Source organism: Schistocerca americana, chromosome 2 (genome assembly GCF_021461395.2).
Source record: "Schistocerca americana isolate TAMUIC-IGC-003095 chromosome 2, iqSchAmer2.1, whole genome shotgun sequence".
NCBI classification, from domain to species: Eukaryota; Metazoa; Arthropoda; class Insecta; order Orthoptera; family Acrididae; genus Schistocerca; species Schistocerca americana.
Window position 1 is genome coordinate 348,435,742 of NC_060120.1, and position 22,420 is coordinate 348,458,161.

At 43.9% G+C, this 22,420-nt stretch overlaps 1 protein-coding gene across 1 annotated transcript in view; it reads right to left on the minus strand.

Moving 5' to 3' along the window:
- LOC124594784 (CDK5RAP1-like protein) overlaps nucleotides 1–22,420 on the minus strand; it is a 130,714-nt gene that overhangs the window by 74,788 nt on the left and 33,506 nt on the right. The window contains exon 4 of the mRNA XM_047133191.1: nucleotides 6,603–6,748. Within this exon, the coding sequence (XP_046989147.1) occupies nucleotides 6,603–6,748 (146 nt within the window). The remainder of the gene's footprint in view (nucleotides 1–6,602; nucleotides 6,749–22,420) is intronic.

Genomic DNA, 22,420 nt, shown 5'->3' on the forward strand with positions numbered 1-22,420 from the left:
AGAGCTGTAACTGCTCAGGACATTAAATAAGCATCTTGGCACTTCTTGACAAATGAAAGGATCTTAATATACACTGCCTGACCAAAAAAGCAAAGCACATAGAAGAAGTTGTCAGATGTCCATGTAACTTCGTACATATACACATCTTTGGCAGGTGTCTAAAACATTACAGTTGCAATTCTCTGTGACACGTAGAATGGCACCAGATGCATTAGTGTCATTCATGCTTAGCATTGTCACCAGGCCTAGTGGACATACAAAGTACGTTAACAGTGTCAGATACTGAGACATCACTGTGATGAACACAGATATGCTGAGTAATCATGTGAGATAGCGAGAGAGTTTGAAAGGGGCCACATTTTGGGTTCCATTTAGCTGTCTCATTGAATTATGCAACATAGAGATTCATGTGGCATTCAGATGTGATAGTGACCTGATGTTGGACTGTATGAGAATGTGGGGGCACACACACTTGTTGTCAAGGTTCCAATTGATCTTGTCTGACAATCAAAAGGGAGGATCAAACATACTGACCACCAAACACACCATAACCCTTTCAAATCTATGCCAGCTACCTGCGAATAAGTACTGGATTCTCTGCAACATTCTGTGTCATCCTGCACCACTGGCTGAAAACTAGCAGCATCCAGACTAGGGAATTACATTCCCATACGAATGGTGCCATAAACACAACAACACAAACAGCTGCATTTGGACTGGTGCTGTGACAAGGAAGAATGGACAGCTGATGAATGGCATAACACTGTTTTCATTGAAACTTCCTGGCAGATTAAAACTGTGTGCACGACCAAGACTCGAACTCGGGACCTTTGCCTTTCGTGGGCAAGTGCTCTACCATCTGAGCTACTGAAGCACAAGTCATGCCCGGTCCTCACAGCTTTACTTCTGCCAGTATCTCGTTTCCTACCTTCGAAACTTTACAGAAGCTCTCCTGCGAAACTTGAAGAACTAGCGCTCCTGAAAGAAAGTTTCATATCAGCACACACTCCGTTGCAGAGTGAAAATCTCATTCTGGAAACGCCTCCCAGGCTGTGGCTAAGCCATGTCTCCACAATGTTAATTCTTAATTTCTTTGCGTGTTTTTGGTACTTGCATTGTTTAATTCATAAATTTCGGGCGTATTATAGTATTTGAGAGTTGTAGCATCGCATTTTAGTACCTGAATAGTGTAAATTCGCATAGTCTCCTTCCGCCGCCGAGCAGTGCCAGCAGTGCGCAAGTAGCAGCATTACTGCATTTACTAGGCAATCTTGTATTTGAATAACCGTTTAAATTTTGTCGATTTGTTTGCGCTCTCTGTAGATTAGTTCAGACGTTCTTTGCAAAACAGTTTTTAGCATGGATAGGGACTGCAACTGCTGTGTTCGGATGCAGGCTGAGTTGGCATCCCTTCGCTCCCAGCTTCAGGCAGTGTTGGCTTCGGTCACACAGCTTGAGGCTGTTGCCAATGGGCATCACTGTGGGGGTCCGGATGGGGGTTTGTCGGGGACGGCCAGCTCGTCCCACGCATCCCCCGATCGGACTACGACTATGGATGCCCGGGATATTGCCCGCATTGAGGCTGATCCCTCACCTGTGGTGGAGGTCGTCTCAAGGTGTGGCAGGGGGCGAAAGACATTCCGGAGGGCTGAACGGAAGGCCTCTCCAGTTTGTCTGACGAACCGGTTTCAGGCTCTGTCTCAGGCTGATACTGATCGTCGGCCTGACATGGCTGCTTGTCCTGTTCCAGAGGTTGCCCCTCAGTCTGCAAGATCCGGGCGGTCGCAGAGGGTGGGCTTACTGGTAGTTGGGAGCTCCAACATCAGGCGCGTAATGGGGCCCCTTAGGGAAATGGCAGCAAGAGAGGGGAAGAAAACCAATGTGCACTCCGTGTGCATACCGGGGGGAGTCATTCCAGATGTGGAAAGGGTCCTTTCGGATGCCATGAAGGGTACAGGGTGCACCCATCTGCAGGTGGTCGCTCATGTCGGCACCAATGATGTGTGTCGCTATGGATCGGAGGAAATCCTTTCTGGCTTCCGGCGGCTATCTGATTTGGTGAAGACTGCCAGTCTCGCTAGCGGGATGAAAGCAGAGCTCACCATCTGCAGCATCGTTGACAGGACTGACTGCGGACCTTTGGTACAGAGCCGAGTGGAGGGTCTGAATCAGAGGCTGAGACGGTTCTGCGACCGTGTGGGCTGCAGATTCCTCGACTTGCGCCATAGGGTGGTGGAGTTTCGGGTTCCGCTGGATAGGTCAGGAGTCCACTACACGCAACAAGCAGCTACACGGGTAGCAGGGGTTGTGTGGCGTGGGCTGGGCGGTTTTTTAGGTTAGATGGCCTTGGGCAAGTACAGAAAGGGCAACGGCCTCAACGGGTGCAGGGCAAAGTCAGGACATGCGGGGACCAAGCAGCAATCGGTATTGTAATTGTCAACTGTCGAAGCTGCGTTGGTAAAGTACCAGAACTTCAAGCACTGATAGAAAGCACCGAAGCTGAAATCGTTATAGGTACAGAGAGCTGGCTTAAGCCAGAGATAAATTCTGGCGAAATTTTTACAAAGGTACAGACGGTGTTTAGAAAGGATAGATTGCATGCAACCGGTGGTGGAGTGTTCGTCGCTGTTAGTAGTAGTTTATCCTGTAGTGAAGTAGAAGTGGATAGTTCCTGTGAATTATTATGGGTGGAGGTTACACTCAACAACCGAGCTAGGTTAATAATTGGCTCCTTTTACCGACCTCCCGACTCAGCATCATTAGTGGCAGAACAACTGAGAGAAAATTTGGAATACATTTCACATAAATTTTCTCAGCATGTTATAGTCTTAGGTGGAGATTTCAATTTACCAGATATAGACTGGGACACTCAGATGTTTAGGACGGGTGGTAGGGACAGAGCATCGAGTGACATTATACTGAGTGCACTATCCGAAAATTACCTCGAGCAATTAAACAGAGAACCGACTCGTGGAGATAACATCTTGGACCTACTGATAACAAACAGACCCGAACTTTTCGACTCTTTAAGTGCAGAACAGGGAATCAGTGATCATAAGGCCGTTGCAGCATCCCTGAACATGGAAGTTAATAGGAATATAAAAAAAGGGAGGAAGGTTTATCTGTTTAGCAAGAGTAATAGAAGGCAGATTTCAGACTACCTAACAGATCAAAACGAAAATTTCTGTTCCGACACTGACAATGTTGAGTGTTTATGGAAAAAGTTCAAGGCAATCGTAAAATGTGTTTTAGACAGGTACGTGCCGAGTAAAACTGTGAGGGACGGGAAAAACCCACCGTGGTACAACAACAAAGTTAGGAAACTACTGCGAAAGCAAAGAGAGCTTCACTCCAAGTTTAAACGCAGCCAAAACCTCTCAGACAAACAGAAGCTAAACGATGTCATAGTTAGCGTAAGGAGGGCTATGCGTGAAGCGTTCAGTGAATTCGAAAGTAAAATTCTATGTACCGACTTGACAGAAAATCCTAGGAAGTTCTGGTCTTACGTTAAATCAGTAAGTGGCTCGAAACAGCATATCCAGACACTCCGGGATGATTATGGCACTGAAACAGAGGATGACACGCGTAAAGCTGAAATACTGAACACCTTTTTCCAAAGCTGTTTCACAGAGGAAGACCGCACTGCAGTTCCTTCTCTAAATACTCGCACAAACGAAAAAATGGCTGACATCGAAATAAGTGTCCAAGGAATAGAAAAGCAACTGGAATCACTCAATAGAGTAAGGTCCACTGGACCTGACGGGATACCAATTCTATTCTACTCAGAGTACGCGAAAGAACTTGCCCCCCTTCTAACAGCCGTGTACCGCAAGTCTCTAGAGGAACAGAGGGTTCCAAATGATTGGAAAAGAGCACAGGTAGTCCCAGTCTTCAAGAAGGGTCGTCGAGCAGATGCGCAAAACTATAGACCTATAACTCTGACGTTGATCTGTTGTAGAATTTTAGAACATGTTTTTTGCTCGCGTATCATGTCGTTTTTGGAAACGCAGAATCTACTATGTAGGAATCAACATGGATTCCGGAAGCGGCGATCGTGTGAGACCCAACTCGCTTTATTTGTTCATGAGACCCAGAAAATATCAGATACAGGCTCCCAGGTAGATGCTATTTTTCTTGACTTCCGGAAGGCATTCGATACAGTTCCGCACTGTCGCCTGATAAACAAAGTAAGAGCCTACGGAATATATCAGACCAGCTGTGTGGCTGGATTGAAGAGTTTTTAGCAAACAGAACACAGTATGTTGTTATCAATGGAGAGACGTCTACAGACGTTAAAGTAACCTCTGGCGTGCCACAGGGGAGTGTTATGGGACCATTGCTTTTCACAATATATATAAATGACCTAGTAGATAGTGTCGGAAGTTCCATGTGGCTTTTTGCGGATGATGCTGTAGTATACAGAGAAGTTGCAGCATTAGAAAATTGTAGCGAAATGCAGGAAGATCTGCAGCGGATAGGCACTTGGTGCAGGGAGTGGCAACTGACCCTTAACATAGACAAATGTAATGTATTGCGAATACATAGAAAGAAGGATCCTTTATTGTATGATTATATGATAGCGGAACAAACACTGGTAGCAGTTACTTCTGTAAAATATCTGGGAGTATGCATGCGGAACGATTTGAAGTGGAATGATCACATAAAACTAATTGTTGGTAAGGCGGGTACCAGGTTGAGATTCATTGGGAGAGTGCTTAGAAAATGTAGTCCATCAACAAAGGAGGTGGCTTACAAAACACTCGTTCGACCTATACTTGAGTATTGCTCATCAGTGTGGGATCCGTACCAGATCGGTTTGACGGAGGAGATAGAGAAGATGCAAAGAAGAGCGGCGCGTTTCGTCACAGGGTTATTTGGTAACCGTGATAGCGTTACGGAGATGTTTAATAAACTCAAGTGGCAGACTCTGCAAGAGAGGCGCTCTGCATCGCGGTGTAGCTTGCTTGCCAGGTTTCGAGAGGGTGCGTTTCTGGATGAGGTATCGAATATATTGCTTCCACCTACTTATACCTCCCGAGGAGATCACGAATGTAAAATTAGAGAGATTAGAGCGCGCACGGAGGTTTTCAGACAGTCGTTCTTCCCGCGAACCATACGCGACTGGAACAGGAAAGGGAGGTAATGATAGTGGCACGTAAAGTGCCCTCCGCCACACACCATTGGGTGGCTTGCGGAGTATAAATGTAGATGTAGATGTAGATGTAGAACCAAGTTTGTGCAGGCGTTCACACCAGAAGGTGTGCAACATCATAGTGATAAGCGGGCTCGTAAAGCCAAGTTCTTTATAAATGTGACTCAATTTTGTAATCACTGAAATAACATCACATACACTCTCAATCTGTAAAGTTTCATTTGGTTTCCACCTTCCCTTCTGGGTGCTTCACTTTTTTTGTCATTTCCATAAATGCTGATTTCAGACAGAATTCACTCTATTTATCTATGATACTGTCCACTATTTGAAGTGTGTGTTTAACAGATATCAATTAATCTTTCTATATTGAAACCATGTTCATCTTAGTCAATTCCTTTCAGTCCTCAGTGTGATGCAAGCGTTTTAAATAACAGTTACCCCTGAAACTCTTTCTGTATGATTAATAGGAAAATCAGCATGTGCTACTACGCCGCCTGTATCACCACCTCCTTTAACGATAATAAACTAAGCTTCTTTCCACATGGAGGGTATTTGTCATTGTATTAAGTATTCATTAAACATAACAATTAGATGGAGTGAGGGTAGTGATCATTTTCTTTGCTTTTTTAAGATATGTGACTACCCCATTTGGATTTAATTCTTGTTCCTTTTTTGGCCATTATTATTATACACTCGTTTCTGTACTAAAGATGTCAATACAATTTAGTTTGCATAGCCACTATTAATTTGATCACTTGTCTTTTCCACATATTGGTGCTGTTTTCTTGCTTGCCAGCTGGGACATCATAGTAGTTGTTGGCACAAGCAAAGAATGGTTGGAGGATCTAATTATAAAACATAATGAATCACATGACCATGAAGGAGTGAAGTATTAGCAGATAGTTTTGCAACAATTCTATGGCCTATGGGAGAATATTTTATGTAGAAATATAGCTGTCGTCTACTTGCAAAAGCTAGATCTATATTAAAAAGGTAAATAAGACAGCCCCAGAGAGGCAAATGTCCAGATCAATCATTAAGGGATTTGATAAAAGACCACAAACAATATGTAACTATTTTTCAGCACGAAATTAATCAAAGTAATAACTTATGACATCGTCAGTTAGAAATCTAGTGGAAAGTAAATGCCCTGCAACAAACAGACTGCATATTAAGTTATATACTGATGTGACACCAAGAAAGGACAAGGGATGATGATGATGGTGATGATGATGATGAGGAGGAGGAGGAGGAGGAGGAGGAGTACAATATGAGTGGAATGGATGGCTTAAATCACATCACTTTTTAATGTATTTTCAGTTGAATGTTCATTTTCTTTCTGATTAAAAAAATGTGTTACCTACCAGCAGGAATGGTACACAGCCCTAACACTAGTGAAAATTAAGTTATTAATACAGATATTGTTATACAAATTAAAAATAAGTCTTACCCAGGAGGGTTACTTCTTTGATACCCTGTTCAGATAACTGTCGCACTTCAGCCAATATGGAATCCACTGGCCGTGACCGTTCTCTTCCTCTTGTGAAAGGAACAATACAGTAGGTACACATATTGTCACAGCCACGCATTATAGATCTGTAAAATTTAATATCAATAATATTCTTGTTAACTACCAACTATTAAAGTCAACTTTTATAAATTTATCAAGGGGTGAACACTGAGTAACAGGGGAGTAAAGGACAGAAGATGGAAAACTATGTGTAAAGTTGACAACCAAACAGCTTGCAAAGACCTTTGCACAGATTACATTCATTCAATTATGAGTGCACCATTATGAGCACTTCCTGACGGGCTACAAAAATAAGGACAAAATATTGTAGAATGCCAAAAATAAAAGAGAGAATGCTTTAACATGTTGCCCATGAGCATATGGCAAGATATGGAGAGCCCCTGAAATTTGAATACTTTTGGTAAGAATGTTATACTCACCAACTCCTTTTGAAAATTATATGGACACACACTCTGAGAGTGAACGTGCACAATATTACACTAAGTATGAAAGTTTGTAATAAATTAAGCCTTCTGTAAGACAGTGTAAACATGTTTATGTTAAGAGTACAGCAGTAAATAGGAAGTAAGTGAACATGATGAAGGGTATAACAGCAATAACAAAGCAGCAACTCATTTTCAAAATAACACCGTATGTTTACTACTTCACATTGGTTACATGCAGCAGTTGGCATAGTATATGAAAGGCGGTGAGTAATATATTTACTTATTTGCAACTGATTCTCAAGTATTCTTCATCCAAGTGTCAACAGAACATAACATGAACAAGCCAATGAAACGAAAGAACTTTGCAAAAGTGAACACAAAGAAAGATACCTGGATTGTGATCTTTGAAAAGATTGCCATCCCACTCTTGATGTCAGTTTGCACAGTTCAACTCATATTAATCACACAAATAGGATGTTAGGAATGTCAACTGAGAGTCTTGATGCAAGAAACAAGGAAGATAGGAAATTACAGTATTTTGTCCCATCAATGATAAGGTCATTTAGAGACTATGAAGAGCAGGGGACTGGGAAAGGATAGGAATAATTAGGCAGGGCACCCATGGCCTAGAGGCAGCATCTTGAACTACTGAACAGCACATCACAAGTCCTCAGTTTGATCCTACCCACTGCTAAAATTTTGAAGAAAAATCACCATCAATGGTGGCCAAAGACTTCCAATATGAGAAGTCATCTTTGTTCTGCCAATGACTCTGTGAAAGAGGCTAGAGAAGTGGACAGAGCTCCAAAGTAATGGTCTTCCCTTGAGGCAGGAAAGTGTCTCTGACATGCAAAAGAATCAACAGTGATCACCGTTCTGAGGAAGCAGAAGGCAATGGAAATGATGGCATTAAAGACACATGATGTGTATCCACAGGGCACGTGGCTAGTAACTAAAAAAGTTTCATGATAATCTCTCCAATGGCTAAATGTTTAGGTTTAGTTCCTCAGTCAGATCTATGGGATGGGACTGCTAAGGGAGAGGTAACCATGGCAAAAAAGACTGAAAAACCAATGAAAAGGTAACATTCTTCAAGCTGGAGTGTAGGATGTGAGAAGTTTGATGTTTGAGCAATGTGGTAGGGATGCTTGAAAATCTGAAAAGGGAAATGTGATGGCAAAATCTAGATTTTGTGAGGCCCAGTGAAGTGAAATGGAAAGAAAATAAGGACTTTTGGTCATTAATCATGGGGGCCTGGAACACAATAGCAAGAGAAGGAGCAGAAGACAGAGTTATGGGAGAATATTGACTTGGCAGCAGAAAGGAAAAAGACCAAATGAGTTCTCCAAAAATGGAAAGAGCAAGAAATATGTTTGAAACTGACCCAGAGATTTGAGGAGATTCCATATGGATTACATTAACCCTCACACAGATGTGCAACATACTTTGTACACATGTAAAGAATAGCTGTCTTTATGTTACCAAGATAAACACATATGAACAAAATGACAGTTTAACCTCCATTTAATTAAACAGTGATACTATAAACTTACATTACATGAGCTAAATCGTTGTTTAATTAAACAATAATAAAATAAATTTTCATTATATCTGTTGTGACAGTGCCACGACATTTAACAGTGCCGCCACGACAGTACGCGTAAACGGCGATAGAGGCGCTCCGCAACTCGGCTGAGCGCGGGAGCGCCACCTAGCTATGAACGGCGCCGGCCGCATGTCACGGCACGGCAGTCGAATAAGAGATACTGAGTTGTTATCATGTAACCAACTATTGTTTCTAAGTGAGTGTGTTTGAATATCCGCGCAATTATTGGTGATTAAAGGTTATAACACTTTTTGGCGACAAGGTCGGATATTTTCACTGTGTTGTGGATTTGTGTGTTCGTGACAGGGCAGACATGGAACAGCTTATGCAAGTGCTCACCGAACAACAAACACAGCTGACGGCTGCTATTCAGGCACAACAAACACAGCTGACGGCTGCTATTCATGCGTTGTCGACGTTGCTTACTCATCGTCTGTCTTCCTCTTCTCCGCCTCCATTCCCTCCTTACGACGAGGCCGCTGAAGACTGGGAGGATTATGAGAAGCGTTTGCGGCAACACTTCTTGGCTTTCGGCGTTGTCGACACTCCTATGTGTAAGTCGTTATTTCTATCTTGGATTTCCCCACGGATCTATCAGCTGCTATCTCAGTTAGCCCCTCTGCGGGAACCTGCCTCTCTGTCCTTCCAAGAAATGTGTGACTTATTGTCTAACTATTACCGAAAAAACACCCGCGTGGCGTTCTACCGGTGTCGTAAACAGCCCCATCAATCTTACTGGGCTTGGACGGCGGAACTACACGGTCTAAGTAGGAAATGTCAGTTTGCCACGGACACTCATCATGAGTCTTATGCTGATTCAATTGTTAGGGATGCTATTCTACGGCATGCTCCTGATAAAGAAGTTCAGCAATGTGCCCTACAACTGCCAAACCCGTCGTTGTCGGAAGTTCTAAGCATCGCTCAATCCTTTGAAGTGTCTCACACTGCTGGCGCGCAAATAGACGCGTGGTGTGATGTAGGCGCTGTACAGTCAACTTTCGACACGGACAATTTGCCTGTTTCACAGGAGAACGAAGATGTGGCGGTGTTTCACTTGCGTAAACAACGTCGCGTTGGGCCGCACGCTCGCAGCGAAAACAGCAACCACAGAAGCAGGTTCGTTCCGCACTTCCTTCTTGTCCACATTGTTTCGTACAGCATGACAGGGCCGCGTGTCCAAAACGTTGGGCCACGTGTAATTCATGTAGGAAAAAAGGCCACATTGCTTCTGTGTGTCAGTCCCCTAAAGTTCCTGTCGACGAGGACGAGGCATCAGGCATGGATGTTAACTGTGTGCTTTCTCAAACAAATAAGTTGTTTGTTACTGTTCGTGTTCTGGATAAAGACATTCGCATGCAAGTGGACACTGGCTCTGCAGTAACTCTCATTAATTCTCGCACGTATTTGGAGTTGGGCTCCCCTCCCTTGTCTCCAGTTACGCGAAATCTGAGAACTTATAATAAACAGAAAATTCCTATCATTGGCCAGTTTGATGCTTCCACTGCCTACAAGTCTGTTGTTAGGCCCCTCACATTTTATGTGATGGATCATGTGGGCACTGAAAACCTGTTCGGTTATGATGCTTTCCAGTTGTTCGGGTTCTCCATTGATGATGATGTGCACCTCATATCTGAGGATATTCCATATCAACAGCTGGATGGATTGTGTTCTGAATTTTTGTCCGTGTTCTCTGCTGGTCTGGGTCGTGCCAAGGAGTTTGAAGCCCACATTACTCTTAAACCTACAGCTCGCCCTAAGTTTTTCCGGGCACGCCCTATTCCAGTGGCGTTGCGTGCACCTGTCAAGGCTGAGATAGAGAGGTTAACAGCTTCAGGGATTCTCCTTCCTGTTACCTCTAGCGAATGGGCATCGCCAATTGTGGTGGTTTCTAAACCAAACGGGAGTCTGTGATTGTGTGGTGATTTTAAAGCCACTGTCAACGCTCAGAGCCTCATTGACACTTATCCTCTTCCCCATCCTGAGGAGTTATTTACCAAGCTCGCTGGGGGCCAGTTCTTTTCCAAACCTGATTTATCGGAGCTGTACCATCAGTTGCCGTTGAATGCTTCTTCCAAGGAATTTCACGTCATCAACACTCCTTGTGGGTTGTATCAGTACCAGCGGTTACCATTTGGCGTCGCTATCGCGCTGGCCATTTTTCAGCGGTTTTTGGAACAGCTCACGGCTTCCGTTCCCGGCTGCATAAACTATCATCTGCGTTCACTGTTTTGGGTTTTGCATTCAGCTGGGTTGAGGTGCAATCTGGACAAGTCACAGTTCTTCCAACCCTCCATTGTGTATCTTGGTTTCCACTTGTCCCGTGAGGGTATACGTCCTCTACGTCAGCACGTTGTGGCAATTAACGCTCTACCCCGGCCGTCTACGGTCAAAGAACTTCAGGCGTTTCCAGGCAAGATTGCTTATTATCACAAATTCATTCCATCCACAGCGGCGGTAGCTCATCCTCTGCATCAGCTGTTACGCAAAAATGTCCCTTTCTGTTGGTCCGACGAGTGTGAGCACGCTTTTGTCTGCCTGAAGGCTCATTTGCAGTCGGCGCCTTGTCTTGCCACATTCCGTCCGGGTCAGCACTTGGTTCTGGCGACTGACGCGTCACAGTATGGCCTAGGGACTGTTCTCGCCCATCGGTATGAGGATGGGTCGGAACGACCCATCGCCTATGCTTCCAAGACCCTCAACGATGCGCAACGGCGTTACTCTCAAATCGAAAAGGAGGCGCTCGCTATCATTTATGCTCTAAAAACGTTCAGCGTTTTTTTGTATGGTTCTAAGTTTCACCTCATCACCGATCACAAGCTGCTGGTCTCTCTGTTCAGCCCATCGGCATCGCTTCCGGATAAGGCAGCTCACCACCTGCAACATTGGGCCTTATACTTGTCTCGTTTTCACTATGAGATTCACTATCGCCCCATGGCCCAGCACGCCAACGCTGACGCATCGGCGCGATTGCCGATGGGCCCCGACCATGCCTTGCGCCTTCGTCTGTCTGTTCGTGATGGTGTTGTTCTTCTGGCCACGGATGGCGCATCTCCACGGGTCATGGTGCCAGCCTCTCTTCGCAAAGATGTTCTCAAACTGTTGCATGAAGGCCATTGGGGTATTTCTCGGACTAAGTCCCTGGCCCACAGGCACGTTTATTGGCCCGGTATTGATTCGGACATCGACCACAGGGTTGCTGCGTGTGGTCAGTGTGCTCAACAACTGGCTGCACCTCATACAATGCCCTCTCCGTGGCCTGATCCAGCGCAGCCATGGGAACGGGTGCACGCTGACTTTGCCGGCCCCTTCCTCGGTACTTATTGGCTACAGTTGATTGACGCCTTCTCAAAGTTTCCATTTGTTGTTCGATGTCCGTCGCCCACCACTGCGGCGACGACGCTGGCTTTGTCCAAAATCTTTGCGCTAGAAGGTCTTCCATCCATGATCGTCATGGACAATGGCCCTCAGTTCTCTTGACAGGCCTTCCGTGATTTTTGTACTGGACAAGGGATTCATCATGTTACAGCACCGCCCTTCCATCCGCAATCGAATGGGGAGGTAGAGCGCCTTGTCCGCACTTTCAAAAGCCAGATGAAAAATTTCCTTAGTGATTTTTCCACAGATGACGCTCTGCTGTAATTTCTGAGTTCTTATCGCTTCACGCCTCTGGGTGATCGCAGCCCTGGCCGCCAACCGTGCACTCTACTGCACCTGCTTCACCCTGTCAGGCCTTGTGCTGTGTCCCCTAGTGCAGGAAAATACTCAGTGGGCGCCAACATGTGGGCACGAGGGTATGCATCTCACCCTAAATGGATTCCAGGGGTGGTCAAGGCTCTTCGCGGCCGCCGGCTTTGTGAAATACGTATGGACGATGGCATGGTTGTTCGCCATTACGACCAGATACGCCCACGAGTGGTGGCCAAGCCGGTGCCACCGCCCCTTCCTTCGCCTCCACCAGCCCGAGAAGCCAGTCCTGTCGCTGCTGCCGATCTACCATACGTGTTGATGCAGCCGACGTCGCTACCGCTTCCGAGTACGCCGGAACAGGCGCCAGTCGCAACGCCGCCTTCACCGGGACCCATCTTGCTGGAGCACACCCCCAGGTCCACGACACCTATGGATGCTGCTCCGGAGTTTTCACCCATCATCTCGTCCAGGAGGCACGTTCCACGCAAGAGCTTCCGTCCTGGACATTTTCGACCATACTCTCGTGTCTCTCTGCGGGATCTTCTCAGGGCCTCACAAGAGGCCATGGATGTCTCCGCGCTGTCCATGTCTCCAAGGAAGTGAGTGTTTTTTTTTTTTTTTTTTTCCCCCAAGGGGGATAGTGTTGTGACGGTGCAACAACATTTAACAGTGCCGCCACGACAGTACGCGCACACGGCGATAGAGGCGTTCCGCAACTCGGCTGAGCTCGGGAGCGCCACCTAGCTATGAACGGCACCGGCCGCATGTCACGGCACGGCAGTCGAATAAGATATACTGAGTTGTTATCATGCAACCAGCTATTGTTTCTAAGTGAGTGTGTTTGAATATCCGTGCAATTATTGGTGATTAAAGGTTATAACACTTTTTGGCGACAAGGTCGAATATTTTCACTGTGTTGTGGATTTGTGTGTTCGTGACGGGGCAGACATGGAACAGCTTATGCCAGTGCTCACTGAACAACAAACACAGCTGACGGCTGCTATTCAGGCACAACAAACACAGCTGACGGCGGCTATTCATGCGTTGTCGACGTCGCTTACTCATCATCTGTCTTCCTCTTCTCTGCCTCCATTCCCTTCTTACGACGAGGCCGCTGAAGACTGGGAGGATTATGAGAAGCGTTTGCGGCAACACTTCTTGGCTTTCGGCGTTGTCGACACTCCTATGTGTAAGTCGTTATTTCTATCTTGGATTTCCCCACGGATCTATCAGCTGCTATCTCAGTTAGCCCCTCTGCGGGAACCTGCCTCTCTGTCCTTCCAAGAAATGTGTGACTTATTGTCTAACTATTACCGAAAAAACACCCACGTCGTTGCCGCCCGCATGGCGTTCTACCGGTGTCGTAACAGCCCCATCAATCCTACCGGGCTTGGACGGCGGAACTACACGGTCTGAGTAGGAAATGTCAGTCTGTCACGGACACTCATCATGAGTCTCAGCTGAGTGCGGGAGCGCCACCTAGCTACAAACGGCGCCGGCCCCATGTCACGGCACGGCAGTCGAATAAGAGATACTGAGTTGTTATCATGTAACCAGCTATTGTTTCTAAGTGAGTGTGTTTGAATATCCACGCAATTACTGGTGATTAAAGGTTATAACAATATCACTCTGATGTCACATACCCCACAGTAACAACACAATTGAAGCATTAAATAGCATAGTTGCATTAGATCACAACCAACCGATCTACTGACTGCTAATTATCTCGTACACAACTACCTCATAGTGGGATTGTGTGAACAGCTTGTAATCTGTGTCATTTTCTTGCATGGATGGTAAGTTTTTTCTCACCTAGCTCATTGTTTATTTTATATTACTGCTGCTGGCCTGGACATATGACAGCACAACTTAACACTGTGTCAGCTGAAGTAATACAGAAGGAACAGGTACGGGCATGCAGTTGTAAAGGAACAACGGAATGGCGCACAACAATGTTGTTTGTGGTTGGCACACTTTATATGTAGGTGTGCCTGCTAGAGGGTTAAGGTCAGACACAGACTATGCATCAGATATTAGATTGTAAGGTGTGCAAGACAGCAGGCCCTGTGGCCTCTTCATACACTTATTATGGGTCATCAAAACAGCCTATCTTGCATTTCTAAAATCTGAATTTACAAACATGCAAATTAATTTTATTTTCCTACCACATTACACTGTCATTCAAAGTAAGTAATCAGATGTTATGGGCCGGTATGTACATGATAGGGAGTAGGATGCATGCATATCATAATTCTGTTCATTTCACATGGAGACGAAAGAGAACTTTTGGACTGTGAGGAGGCCAGTCACTCACAATGGCAGCAAATGGTCAGAAGGACATATGGTCATTGGAAATTGCAGACAAGAGTGCTGACCAAACCACAGCTGCCACCTTTCTCTTTTGATGTTGGGTCTCAGGGGCCAAGCTGACAGGCAGTTGCTATTTTTGCAATGGCTGGGGCAGTTTTTTCACAAAAGCCTCATGTTTGGGGCAAGAATGTGCCAACTCAGTGCCACAGCTGTGCTACTATTTGGGGCGTTTTGGAGAAATGGTCGCTGAGCTCCATGGGATAGCTGACAGAATGGCACCACACTTAGTACCCCAATATCATACTGTGTAGGCGCCCATCGCCAGAAAGCTTCCTCCTGGTGGAAGGTGTGATAGGCTGCTTGACAGTTGTGTCAGCACACATTTGTAGTCACCATAGGGAGGTGGCAGGAAGGAATGTTACTGTTGCCTAGGCTGACGGAGTACGGTATCAAGAGTCTAGACAAATTTGTTGTATGGCCATAATTGGTGAAGGCTTTGTTTATTGGCAATGACTGACTGTGTGATAGGCTGCTTGACAGTTGTGTCAGCACACATTTGTAGTCACCATAGGGAGGTGGCAGGAAGGAATGTTACTGTTGCCTAGGCTGACGGAGTACGGTATCAAGAGTCTAGACAAATTTGTTGTATGGCCATAATTGGTGAAGGCTTTGTTTATTGGCAATGACTGACTGTGTTCTAGCAGAGCCAAGCAGTTGCTCCCTGGGTGCAGGGCGGAAGAGAATTTGAGGAGGTGGCTCCTGGCAGGCATAGGAATCAGTCATTCACTTTGGTGCCCTTGCTGCAGAGTAATTTCATTTGCAGTTTCACTTGTCAGGCCACCTGGACAGACACTTAGTTTCTTAATGTTCAATCTTCAATCGGTCTCCAACGAGGAACTCATCTCCAAGTAGTGGAGCCAATCATGGGTAGCAGCCATCACCAGCATGCTGCCTGGTGCTGTACTTTCAGTAATGTATGCAGCTCTGGCCTGTAGGGTTTCAATTGATTTTTCAGCCGTCCAAAATTCAAATTGAGGTTTCTCAGCAGTGGTAACCATAGAACCACTTAGCCTACTTAGTTAATATCATGGTACCGCATCCAATTACCGACTTGTTTGTCAATATTATACATTTTACCTGTTCTCTTTCTGCTCCCTGCCATAGTAGAGTAGCACACAAGATTCCATGCTGTGTCTTGCCAACACCTCTATCAAGTGAAGACTATTTACATGTTTGGATTACTTTAGTATACATGATTGTCCCTTGTACAAATTCATGATTAATTTGGTGTTACATTTAATGTAATTTTAAATTTTTAGGACAGCATTTACCTGTTAAAGAGTCACGCTTAACAGACACATTTCCTAACACAATTTTTAGTTGGGAACATCGGTCAATTGATTTAATGGTTAAATTAGATGAGAGGATAGTCACCCAACATGGGATTTACATCAGAGCCATTTTAGCACTGCTTTTCACACCTCATGTAGAATCAATGTAAACCCAAATAGCAAACACGCAGCTGGTTTCCCAGTGTACCCAGGAGCAGTTATAGACTAGGATCACAATACAGTAGTGATTAAGATTAGACTGAAGTTTAAAAGAATCATGTGGAAGAATTAAAGTTGAAAGAAATGGGATACTATAGTGCGAAAGAATGATGAGCTACATTTGAAGTTCTATAAGACTGTAGATGCTGTGATAATGAATACCACAATATGCATCTCAGCTGAAGAGGAATGGACAGCTATAAAATGGGCAATCACAGAAGTTGGATAGGTAGACATAGGTACAAGGATTGTAACTGCAAAGAAACCTTGGGTAACAGAATAAATACTTCCACTGACTGATGAAAGAAGGAAGTAAGTTCAGGGAAAGACAGGAATACAGCAATGTAAGTCATTTAGGAATTAAATAAGCTGGAAGTGGAGGGAAGTCAGTGAGCAAAACATGCAGATATCCAAAAAGAAATGTTAGCTGAAGGACTGCTTCAGCATACAGAAAAATCATACAACATTCAGTAAAATTCAAATCAAGTGTGTCAAGATTAAAGTGGCAAGAGAATTTCACTGTTAAACACAGAGGAGAGAGCGGATACGTAGGAAGCGTACACTGAAGATCCCTATGAGAGGGAGAACTATTCCGATGATGTGACATAAGAAGAAATACGCATATATATGGAAGACTTGGGGGATAGAGTTTAACAGAATCTAAAAGACTTTCATTCAAATAAGACAGAAGAGTTAGGTAACCTTTGCAATTTCTAGAACCTTGGGTGGGTGTGGTAACCAATATACCACAACAATATGCACAAGAATGGTAAAGAAAACTGAGAATCTGTTAGATGACAATTGGTTTGGTTTTCAGAAAAGTATAGGTACCAAAGAAAAAGCTCGGAAGTTGAGACTGATAATGGAAGCATAACTTATGGAAAAACAAGGCATGCTCAAATGTTTTGTTGACCTAGAAAAAGGACTCAATAATCTAAGATTGTGCAAGATGTTCAAAACTCTGAAAAAAAAAAAAAAAAATAGGAGTACCAGTAAGCTATTGGAAAAGATGGAAATTTACAATCTGAACGAGAACCAAGAGGGAACAATAAGAATGGAAGACCAAGAACGAAGAGATCAGGTTAAAAGTTGTGAAAGAAAAGGGTACAGTCTTTCATCCGCACTGCTTGATCTATAAATTGAAGAAGGAATGACACATGCAGAGTGAAAGGATATCAATGATAAGATTCACTATTGACATTGCTACCTTACGTGGAACAAAGAAGAATTATAGGACCTGTTGATGGAATGAACAGTATAATGAGTGAAGAATGCAGATTGAGAATAAACCACAGAAAGTTGATAGTAATGAGGAGTACCCGGAAAGAGAATAGCAATTAGAGAGGGCTTAATTTGCAGAAGACATTTGTGAGAACGTATGTTAGGAGCACAGTGCTGTTGTTGTTGTGTGGTCTTCAGTCCTGAGACTGGTTTGATGCAGCTCTCCATGCTACTCTATCCTGTGCAAGCTGCTTCATCTCCCAGTACCTACTGCAACCTACATCCTTCTGAATCTGCTTAGTGTATTCATCTCTTGGTCTCCCTCTACGATTTTTACCCTCCACGCTGCCCTCCAATACTAAATTGGTGATCCCTTGATGCCTCAGAACATGTCCTACCAACCGATCCCTTCTTCTGGTCAAGTTGTGCCACAAACTTCTCTTCTCCCCAATCCTATTCAATACTTCCTCTTTAGTTATGTGGTCTACCCATCTAATCTTCAGCATTCTTCTGTAGCACCACATTTCGAAAGCTTCTATTCTCTTCTTGTCCAAAATATTTATCGTCCATGTTTCACTTCCATACATGGCTACACTCCATACAAATACTTTCAGAAACGACTGCCTGACACTTAAATCTATACTCGATGATAACAAATTTCTCTTCTTCAGAAATGCTTTCCTTGCCATTGCCAGTCCACATTTTATATCCTCTCTACTTCGACCATCATCAGTTATTTTGCTCCCCAAATAGCAAAACTCCTTTACTACTTTCAGTGTCTCATTTCCTAATCGAATTCCCTCAGCATCACTCGACTTAATTCGACTACATTCCATTATCCTCACTTTGCTTTTGTTGATGTTCATCTTATATCCTCCTTTCAAGACACTGTCCATTCCATTCAACTGCTCTTCCATGTCCTTTGCTGTCTCTGACAGAATTACAATGTCATCGGCGAACCTCAAAGTTATTATTTCTTCTCCATGGATTTTAATACCTACTCTGAATTTTTCTTTTGTTTCCTTTACTGCTTGCTCAATATACAGATTGAATAACATTGGGGAGAGGCTACAACCCTGTCTTAATCCCTTCCCAACCACTGCTTCCCTTTCATGTCCCTCGACTCTTATAACTGCCATCTGGTTTCTGTACAAATTGTAAATAGCCTTTCGCTCCCTGTATTTTACCCCTGCCACCTTTAGAATTTGAAAGAGTATTCCAGTCAACATTGTCAAAAGCTTTCTCAAAGTCTACAAATGCTAGAAACGTATGTTTGCCTTCCCTTAATCTTTCTTCTAAGATAAGTCGTAGGGTCAGTATTGCCTCATGTGTTCCAACATTTCTACGGAATCCAAACTGATCTTCCCTGAGGTCGGCTTCTACTAGTTTTTCCATTCGTCTATAAAGAATTCGCGTTAGTATTTTGCAGCTGTGGCTTATTAAACTGATTGTTCGGTAATTTTCACATCTGTCAACACCTGCTTTCTTTGGGATTGGAATTATTATATTCTTCTTGAAGTCTGAGGGTATTTCGCCTGTTTCATACAGCTTGCTCACCAGATGGTAGAGTTTAGTCAGGCCTGGCTCTCCCAAGGCCGTCAGTAGTTCCAATGGAATGTTGTCTACTCCGGGGGCCTTGTTTCAACTCAGGTCTTTCAGTGCTCTGTCAAACTTCTCACGCAGTATCGTATCTCCCATTTCATCTTTATCTACATCCTCTTCCATTTCCATACTATTGTCCTCAAGTACATCGCCCTTGTATAGACCCTCTATATACTCCTACCACCTTTCTGCTTTCCCTTCTTTGCTTAGAACTGGGTTTCCATCTGAGCTCTTGATATTCATACAAGTGGTTCTCTTTTCTCCAAAGGTCTCTTTAATTTTCCTGTGGGCAATATCTATCTTACCCCTAGTGAGTTAAGCCTCTACATTCTTACATTTGTGCTCTAGCCATCCCTGTTTAGCCATCTTGCACTTCCTGTCGATCTCATTTTTGAGACGTTTGTAAACCTTTTTGCCTGCTTCATTTACTGCATTTTTATATTTTCTCCTTTCATCAATTAAATTCAATATTTCTTCTGTTACCCAAGGATTTCTACTAGCCCTCGTCTTTTTACCTACTAGATCCTCTGCTGCCTTCACTACTTCATCCCTCAAAGCTACCCATTCTTCTTCTACTGTATTTCTTTCCCCCAGTCCTGTCAATTGTTCCCTTATGCTCTACCTGAAACTCTGTACGACCTCTGGTTCTTTCAGTTTATCCAGGTCCCATCTCCTTAAATTCCCACCTTTTTGCAGTTTCTTCAGTTTTAATCTACAGGTCATAATCAATAGATTGTGGTCAGAGTCCACATCTGCCCCTGGAAATGTCTTACAATTTAAAACCTGGTTCCTAAATCTCTGTCTTACGATTATATAATCTATCTGATACCTTTTAGTATCTCCAGGATTCTTCCAGGTATACAACCTTCTTTCATGATTCTTAAACCATGTGTTAGCTATGATTAAGTTGTGCTCTGTGCAAAATTCTACGAGGCGGCTTCCTTTTCATTTCTTAGCCCCAATCCATATTCACCTACTACGTTTCCTTCTCTCCCTTTTCCTACACTCTAATTCCAGTCACCCATGACTATTAAATTTTCGTCTCCCTTCACTATCTGAATAATTTCTTTTATTTCATCATACATTTCTTCAATTTCTTCGTCATCTGCAGAGCTAGTTGGCATATAAACTTGTACTACTGTAGTAGGTGTGGGCTTTGTATCTATCTTGGCCACAATAATGCGTTCACTATGCTGTTTGTAGTAGCTTACCCGCATTCCTATTTTCCTATTCATTATTAAACCTACTCCTGCATTACCCCTATTTGATTTTGTGTTTATAACCCTGTAGTCACCTGACCAGAAGTTTTGTTCCTCCTGCCACCGAACTTCACTAATTCCCACTATATCTAACTTTAACCTATCCATTTCCCTTTTTAAATTTTCTAACCTACCTGCCCGATTAAGGGATCTGACATTCCACGCTCCGATCCGTAGAACGCCAGTTTTCTTTCTCCTGATAACGACATCCTCTTGAGTAGTTCCCGCCCGGTGATCCGAATGGGAGACTATTTTACCTCCGGAATATTTTACCCAAGAGGACGCCATCATCATTTAATCATACAGTAAAGCTGCATGCCCTCGGGAAAAATTACGGCCATAGTTTCCCCTTGCTTTCAGCCGTTCGCAGTACCAGCACAGCAAGGCCGTTTTGGTTATTGTTACAAGGCCAGATCAGTGAATCATCCAGACTGTTGCCCTTGCAACTACTGAAAAGCCTGCTGCCCCTCTTCAGGAACCACACGTTTGTCTGGCCTCTCAACAGATACCCCTCCGTTGTGGTTGTACCTACAGTACGGCTATCTGTATCGCTGAGGCACGCAAGCCTCCCCACCAATGGCAAGGTCCATGGTTCATGGGTGGAGGGGGGGGGGGAGGGGGGGGGGGAGGGGGGCGGGCACAGTGCTGTATGGTAATGAATCCCGGAGTGATGGGAAAAGCATCTGAAATGCAGTGTTATAGAAAGATATCAATATTTACGTGTACTGATAAAATAAGGGATGAGCAGACACTCTGCGGTATGGCAGAAGAAAAGAACATGTGGAATACACTAACAAGAAGAAGGAAGAGTATGATAGAATATATGTTTAGACATCAGAGAATTACTTCCATGGTACTACAGGGAGCTGCAGGGGGTATAAACAGTAGAAGACGGAGACTGGAATACATTCAACATATAATTGAGGACAGAATGCAAGTAACAACTGGAATCAGTCAATTCATACAAATATGAAGTTCTAACAATTTGTGGAGGTATAAAATGGGATAAAAAATGTATAATAATTTTCCCAAAGATGTGAAATATGGGAGTAAAATAAATTTATTCAAAAAGGCACTCATACCGTATCTCTTAAATACTGCACACTACACAATTAAAGATTACTTGGAGAACGTAGAGTATCCACTAAAAAAAATAAAGATGACTGCTAGTCCACAGTACTAACATTCCATCACTTTTACATGTTGTAAATCTCACTCTTCATGAGGGGATGCTGACTCAGTTTTTCAGACAGGTAAAAGGGAAGACATGGTAATGTAATAGAGATGTGGCAACATGGTTGTGGTTTTGAAGTGTGGGATTCTGGACAGTGAAAAGCGCAAAGAGACTAAATGAACAGCATGTATATATTTTATATGTTATCAAGTGAAGTTGTTCCAAGCACGTACAAAAATAAGAATGCTTTATGTTAGATGTAACTGAAAAAAGTAGAGAATTTGTTAAACACTGTGAAAGACGGCAAGTTCCTGAGGACTTGCCTCCCTTCATTACTGTTACTACTGTTATGACATTTAATGCGATAGTTTGACTGACTGTATGGAGAGAGATGCACTGCTCACAGTGTTATCGGAGTGCTGTCTTAATGAGCTGAATTCTGGGACTGAGAAGTGGCCAGCCACAAGTAGATTGGCAGACAGCGCATGGGAGCTGGCTGCCACTTTCACGTCATGGGAGATGTTTGCACAAGTGCCAGGAGGACACCAATGGGAATCGCCGAGCAACTAGCTGTGTCCTGCTGCTAATGCAGTACAAAAAATTGTTCTCAATTCTTGATGGAGAGCTTTATACAACTTTCAGTCTCCTTCGTCTGATGGGCTGGTGCCCTAGAAACTGTTTCCTGTCAGGAGAGATAGTTTTCTAGAATCTGTAGGCATCTGCAGGTCAAATGGCAGAGGACCTTTTCTTTCCCTCCAGAGAACTGTATCTGCTAACACTATAAAACATTCCTTCTCTGACTCTGAGACAGTCCTGTCCAGCTGGATGCCTGACAGTTTGTCTCCTGAGCAAATGGTGTAATTCCCCCCACCCCCTTCAAAAGGTGGATTCCCATGTCAAGCA